Source organism: Agrilus planipennis, unplaced genomic scaffold (assembly GCF_000699045.2).
Source record: "Agrilus planipennis isolate EAB-ADULT unplaced genomic scaffold, Apla_2.0 scaffold216, whole genome shotgun sequence".
Taxonomy (NCBI): domain Eukaryota; kingdom Metazoa; phylum Arthropoda; class Insecta; order Coleoptera; family Buprestidae; genus Agrilus; species Agrilus planipennis.
Window position 1 is genome coordinate 259,149 of NW_020438987.1, and position 7,753 is coordinate 266,901.

Here is a 7,753-nt window from a genome sequence, read left to right on the forward strand (position 1 = left end):
CCACAGTATCCGCCGCGACCACTGTCCATGTTTCGCACCCGTACAGCGCAATAAAAAAAACATCACAAGTTTACGTATACTTATATAACTTAAATATTTACCTAGGTACATACATATACATACATATGGGCATTATATTCTAAAGAAAACATATAATATTAAGCATATAAAAAACTGTACAATTTGAACCGTGTTCATAACAATACTGGCATACAGTACTTTTCAACAAATATCCAAAAAGAAAGGTCACCGGTTTACTATCCGATCGTTGGTCCAGGGTCCTTTTAATGGCCCCCCAATTACCTTATCAATAAAACCTTAAAAAAGTCTAAAAAAAACAATTTAATTCCTTGGCCTGTTCCTGTTTTGTACCGGTAAAGCTCCAGGGGGTAAGTTGATAAATTCCGCAGGAACATTTTCAGGTTCATCTTCTTCAGCTGGTGGTGGTGGTGGAGTTGTTGGGACATCACAATCTTCAGTCGGCGGTACAACGCATCTCCTGGATCTTCTGTCAAAGACCAACATTGCTGGGCACCTCTGGAGACGGGGGTAGCCTCCCTGGCACTGCCAATACCTGTTACACGACTTACCCAAAGGTACGTTTCCGTTTGCATCGTCGTTACAAAGGGCTGAAAGAGAAACGAGAGACTCAAAAGGAGGTCAACCGTTGTCTACGTAGATAATATAATTAATAAAAAACGGAATAATTTGTTAATGTGTGATGTGTATTGATGGTATATGATTGTGTTGTGTAACAGTCACTGGGTCCATTATGGCATAATGGAAAGTTATCGTTATTGGACGGTCGCTTTCTTCGAAGACCAAACCTGTTCGGAGAATGTTAAACAAAGAAATCACTTACGGTGCTTTTGACAGCCTTCTACGTTATCAGGCCAGTCGCACGAATGGGTCTTTTCGTTGTATAGGAGACCACCTATGCATAATTGTTCTGTTGCGGTACCGTTCCAGCACGTCCAAAACCTTGTGCACGACGATTCGTGACCGAATATCCCGTACAACCATTCGCAATGTTCCGTAGACAAAGGCCCATCTACGACGACAAAAAAATATTACAATAAACGAATATTTTCGATAAAAACAAATGGCGGCTTACTGGCTTGCTGCCTTCCTTCGCAATAATTTGCTCTCCAAGGATAATCACATCCTTCTGTAACTCCCCTATGTTTCCCGACGAAGACTAGCCCATTTGGACAATCATACAATTCAGCTTGGCCATCCACACATTCCCAATATCTATCGCAGTAGGTTGCGTCCGCTACGACACGTGTTTTCGTCTGACAGGGGTCTTCTTGGTCCCGTTTTTGACAATTAACGGCCCCTAAAAATTAATTATCGTTTCATCATATTTCAAAGAAACTGCACGATATGTTAATCTCAATGACATTGATTTTATTTTGCTCCAAATAGAATTATCTGGAACTCAAATACCTAAGCGAAGTTTTTTGTACTAAATATTTTGAAAATAATCACAAACGTATTCAGGTCAGAAATTTTTCAGCGTTTTGTAATATGCATTTAATGAATAATTCATAATTTTGTTTAATTACAACGAAAATTCCTTTTGATTCAATAAAATCAAATCAATGTTGTATGTCGTAGATATATAGATCAATTACAAACTTTTTTTTTTCATTTGTTATTATTTTACATCAATTACCATTCCATTCATTGTCTTACTAGAAACAACAGTAGTATCAGCATGATTCGCAATAGTTTGCAAGTAATGCAAATAACGAAAGTAAAAGTAAGAGATCTGGTGGACTGGGTCAACTATGGCCACGTTTGATTCCACAACTTCCAACAATTTGCCCTTTTTGTGCTAGTTTCTGCGACTATAGATGACCTGGTATCGCTTAAGTACTCTCGAGTATGTAGCTTAGATTCCAAGAAAAAATAACTTTATCGCATTTGAATTAACCTACATACTCTAAAAGTTTAAAAAACATGCAAAATAAATGCAAAGCTTGAACTATTGTTTAATTCTATTGAAAAAATACAATGTTATTCGTTTTAGAACGTTCGAAATTCCATGCAGGTAATAAATAACACCGGTTTACTCAGCGATTGATGGTCCAGGGTCCTTTTAATGGTCCCCTAATTACCCTATCAGTAAAAGCTTAAGAAAGTCTAAAAAAACAATGTAATTCCTTGATCTATCCTAGAAATCAACTGAATCATACATGTTCGCTGCAAATATATTTGCTGTTAATACGATTATAATTCATATCATTCGCTGCAAACACAATTTGTATGTTTGGTTGCCTATCAGTGGAAAGTAATTGTAACATGTAATAAAAATAACAAAATTTTAAAAGAACCTGTCTATAATAATATGGGTTTATTAATACTTTATCTTCTACAGCTTCGCTGGTATTAGTTAATATAACGTTTCATGTTTATTTAAAAGACTAAATTTCACTGCTTAAGTGGAATTAATGATGAGATCAAAACAGCTTCTTATTCGGCTTGAAGAACCATTTTGGGGGCAATGTAATATATGTAACTACATATGTATTTATATTATAAACACATAAGTTTATGATATAGCAGGTACTCCGACGTTTTGAGTTGCATAACCGTCGTGAAGACATCACTTTCCAAATATTGTTACGCAATCCAAGTGCGGAAGTTTCATTACAGAATCCGATGGTATTTATCTTTAATTCACCTGCTACTTATGTGTTTTGGTGTAGATGAGAAAGGTTGATTATGTATGCAAACTTTGACACCATTTTTGAAGCTAACATCAGACGCCTTTAATATGTACTTATTATATGTAAATACGATATATTTTACAAGAAAAAGAAAGGGAGTTTAAAGAACCTTTAAAAAAACTAAAAGGCGTTTCTTTAAAGATGGCATATTATATGCCAAAACAAGTTGTAAATTCTTTCTTTTTTTTTAATAAGAAACACTTGGTACTGAATTGCCAAGCACAATAAACAATTTTTAATTAAAAATATCACATATAAACGACTGGCAGACATGGCAGATGACTTTCTTAAGTAATTATGTAACTACTGAAATCATGTATTAATATATAAGTTTAATATATGTATAAGTATTTACGTTAACGAAACATTATGTGTTATATTATAATAATAATATGTAATAAGTAGTAACTGTACCTACAAAGGTAGATGTCCTTTTTCGAAGTTGACGGTTTAAAAAAGGATATGGACTAAAATAATGTTATGTTTTACCTCTAGGTATTCACTGTTACTTTTTACCGTAATAATCCTCATTAACTACAATCATATCAATTATAAATAAGTTACGACAAAGTTATGATATTAACAACTTCAGAAAAAAGTCATATATTTTACGTACAAGATAATTCTAGTACATGAATAGAAAATTCTCCTTTAAATTGTGATAGCAAACAATTTTTAAACAAGTTGAGCTTTTTTTTAGAAACTTATCATCCCTTACTGTGTGTATATATCTACCTATATATTTACAAACAGCTTTTCCTAAACAAAGCGAATTGATTACTGTTATATTACTGTGGCTACATCGAGTTTTATTTCATTTTGTTTTGCGGCTGAAAGTACTTAATATATGTACATATATTTTAATTAAAATGCGTAAAACGTAGGTATCTACATTGCTTGTGGCGGTATGCGTGTTAAACAGACGCTTCTTTCTTGAAAGTCTTCAGAATTCTTTAAATAACTGTTACATTAGACCATACACATCATTTTTTTATGAACCAAATCTTCAGCGAAATAAAACTTTAATACGATAGGATTTAGAAAACGTTAAAGTTACATTTCTAAATGGACTATTTCTGCCAAAAAATAGGATCGTTACTTTCGTTTTCAGTTATAAATAGATAGAATCTTCTCAATTGTTCCTTGCAAAACATCAGAGTAAAAATACTCATCGTTAGACAGAGTTAATGGAAAGAAAAGACAACATATTTATATTTTTTGGGTTTTCTAGCCACACAGGTAAGTTCCGTTTTATTCAACAGTTTAATAACAATAATATAAATTATCTAACAATGCTAGAGGTCATCTTGAATTGGTTAGTAAAAGGATTCTGATTCATCTCCTCATCCTTGATATGGGCCAATGTATTGCATGTTTCATAATCATTCAACATACTAATCGCTGAACCGTTAAATAGAAGTCAACTTTACTAGACACGACAACCAACACAAATTGACAATGAAGATAACAATAGAAATGTAATCTTATAATTAAAAAACAATGGTATCAAATGTAATCAGAATAATTAAAGTTTCAATGGAACTTTGAAACTCATGTGCGTACCTATAAGTAGGACATTTTGAAAAAGTTATTTTTGCTATTGAAATACAAAAGGTTTGAAAATTGAACAGTGCTGATGGTTGATTGAAAATTGAACTTCCTCTAAGACTAAAACTAAGACCGAATATGTAAGACCAATACCAAATACTCAAGCCTAAAGGGAAAATTGTTATGAATTAAACTATTTCAAGCAAATTCAATATATTATTTTCTTGCAACAAAACATTTCTAGTATTTGAAATTTTCAGTTTGCTTTATCGATTCAACACTCACTATCATCATCATCATAAGCTCGTCAGTCCTAAGACTGGTTGGACACGTAACCAAGAATGTCCTCGGAGTAAGTGTTCTTTGTTCTTATGTATCGATAACACGCGGTTGAAATATAGAGACGAACTAATTTTTTTTGATATTTTTTACTTCTTTCAAGTACGTTCGCTAAAAGGTCGATTTATGCATTGAAGGAAGGGTAAGTTCTCGAANTTTCTCTTCACATACGTACGCTTAAAAGTTATGTAATTTGTTTAATGTTCGACGAACTTTTTCAACAATAAAGTTCATTATTGATTCGAAAAGAAGATTTTCTTGCAACAAAACATTTCTAGTATTTGAAATTTTCAGTTTGCTTTAATAATTTTAACACTAAATATATAAAAATAGAAACCTTAACACTGTTTGAAAAAAAGGATTTACAAGAATGTCCTCGTAGTATGTATTCTTTATTCCTATGTCTGGATAAACTATTTTTTTCCATATTTTTTACTTCTTTTAAGTACCTTATACTGTTTTGTTCGCTACAGAGTCAATTTATGGGTTGAAGTAAGGGTTAGTTCTAGAGTTTTCATAACCCTCTCAAAATATAGACACTATTTTTTTAAAAACTCATGACAAGCTCGCATGTATGACAGCATTTAAAACAACTATTATGTCGATAAATGAAAAAAATAGTTTACAGAAGAATTATTAAAGAAAACGTAGGTATCAGATAAAAAAATGAGCAAGACCAAGATCGAATAAGCATCACCAACACCAATACCAACAGTTGATCTTACTTTTGCTCATCACTATTGAACAGTGGCTATATTTAGAAGAATTATTTCAATAATAGATTTGGCATTTTCATTTCTTTAATACTGATATGCTAATTTAAACTAATCTGTGAATCTAATGTAATTTGCACTCAAAAAGAAGGTTCATCCTTGAGTGCGAGGGACATCCTTAACTGATTTAATTATTAAAATTGTCACGAATAAACGTATAAACATTTTTTCTAAGTTCATGGCCTTTGTAATTGGTTAGACAACCGAATTTCTTAATTAAAAATGTGCATAAATAATTGTGGGATTTAGGAGAGACGCTTCGACTTGTTCTTGATGTTGTTACTCAACAATTAGTTCGGAGAGTAATTTTTTCATAGAACTAGAATGTCACGGTTAACAAGATCCTGTTAGCTGGAAGATGTTACCCATACCTCTGCATTAATTACAACACAAATACTACAAATACACTGCCGTTATATGTGGTATTCATATTAGTGGATTAGTAGAGTTATGTAACAAATTATACATATATGAATATACATAAGTATACTAGCTGTAGGTACTTATTATTACGTAATGTAGCGGTAAAAATAGAAATTGGATTTTTCCTGCTATTAATCATAAAAAATAATTAGTCACTTTTCTATCTACAATTAAGGGTAGGCTAACTTTCTTGAGTTCCAATTTTCCTTGCGAAAGAGATTCAAATCATCACCAGTATTGTTCAGCGAAAATGTAGATAAAATCTGATGAGTTCGAGAGTGTTTACAGATTGATCTGATTTTAAAGTACAATGAATTTAAATATGTGAGTCAGATTGTTATCAAGGGGTCAAAGAAAGATAGAAAGTGGGTCGAACTTTCCACTGCCAGACACCAACAGAATAGATCATTTGTTTTACTGATGTTTAAATGATACCTAATGATGAAAGTGGTTGATCCTGTAGCATATACATTAACATTAACAATTTCAAACTGAATGGGAAACTAGATAGAAAAAGATCTTGTTAGCTTCCAAAACAACAACCAACTGCATTATGAAAGGATATAGTGCAATTTATCATGCCTATATAAATTAATAAAAACAATATTAAAAATAAAATTTCCCCCAATGAATAAAAAAATGAAGCTTCATCATAAGATAATAAAAAAAATATATGTAAGTTTGTAATAATCAAAACTAAACAGAAATTTGTAAAAGTTTCTTTGTACTTAATTAACAACACCTTGAGAGAAATTGTGAGAATTTGTCTCTACAATACTAATTGAAGAAAAATTATTACTTTCAGAATTGTATGCATTTGTAACTCTGGGAACTTTTTTTAGAATAATGGCTCAAAGGACAAAGTAAAATTAAGTAATAAACGAAACCTAGCTTTAAAATCACAAGGATTTATCTACTAAAAAGTAATAATTGTTGCAATATTACTTTTATAGTTTGTCAAAACTTTTTTGGTGTATCTTCAGTCGTAAGCGCCAGATTAAAATATTTTTCACTAGCAATATGTGTGATTTCATATTTACGTGCTGTTAATAATTGCAATAATATATGAAGTCCTAATATTCACATATACCAGTTGCCAGGACCACTTTCTCTCCTACTTTCTCTTTTATTTAATAAGAAAAAATGCAGAAACTGCATAAACTGCTACCTTCACCTACGTAAGTGTATTATAAACAATATGGAAAACTGTAAACTGCAGCAAATTCACTTGAAAACCTACTCTCATTTATCCTGGCAATTAAACAAATAGAAAATAACATTAGAAACAATATAATTGTTTGAATTAATGAACAAATTAACAAAAAGAAAACTCAAATCGTAAATAATTTGATACTTAACTGACTTTTCTTTATTGATTGATAAGAATATATTTAATTCCTTAAAATGAAATTAATATTGAAAGTACATATTTCGACTTTTTATAGTTTTCGCACTTTTAAATTGGTGTGGACCACATTAGGTGCAATTTTACCTTGCACATCAATGTGTCCTTTGATCCTTTGTGTCTGCTAATTGTCCTAATAAATTTCAAATCCTATTTTCACGGCTGCAGATTTTATGTTAGCTTTCTCTTCACATACGTACGCTTAAAAGTTATGTAATTTGTTTAATGTTCGACGAACTTTTTCAACAATAAAGTTCATTATTGATTCGAAAAGAAGAACCATTATGAAAGAAAGATTACGTATTTTGATTTTAGATGAAATGATTACCAATTTTCTTTTTAAATATTGATATTTAAGTTTAATTTTTGTTCATTTCAGTTTTAGGTGACTATGGTAACTATTGAAAAAGAAGATGAAACTAAAAAAATAAATGTAGATAAACAGTAAGTATCATATTTACTGAAAAGTAAGTAGATTTTTTTTCATTTTTGAAGTTGTAGTTTGTATAATATGTCTAAGTAAATTGATT

General features: G+C 31.2%; 1 protein-coding gene across 1 annotated transcript in view; it reads right to left on the reverse strand.

Annotated features, from left to right (window-relative positions):
* Positions 1 to 76: 76 nt before the first annotated feature.
* LOC108741785 (protein obstructor-E) overlaps positions 77 to 7,753 on the reverse strand; it is an 8,208-nt gene continuing 531 nt past the window's right edge. Inside the window, exons 2-4 of the mRNA XM_025975627.1 lie at positions 1,115 to 1,339; positions 863 to 1,051; positions 77 to 629 (exon numbers count right to left, since the gene is read on the reverse strand). Of these exons, the coding sequence (XP_025831412.1) occupies positions 343 to 629; positions 863 to 1,051; positions 1,115 to 1,339 (701 nt within the window). The 3' untranslated portion in view covers positions 77 to 342. The remainder of the gene's footprint in view (positions 630 to 862; positions 1,052 to 1,114; positions 1,340 to 7,753) is intronic.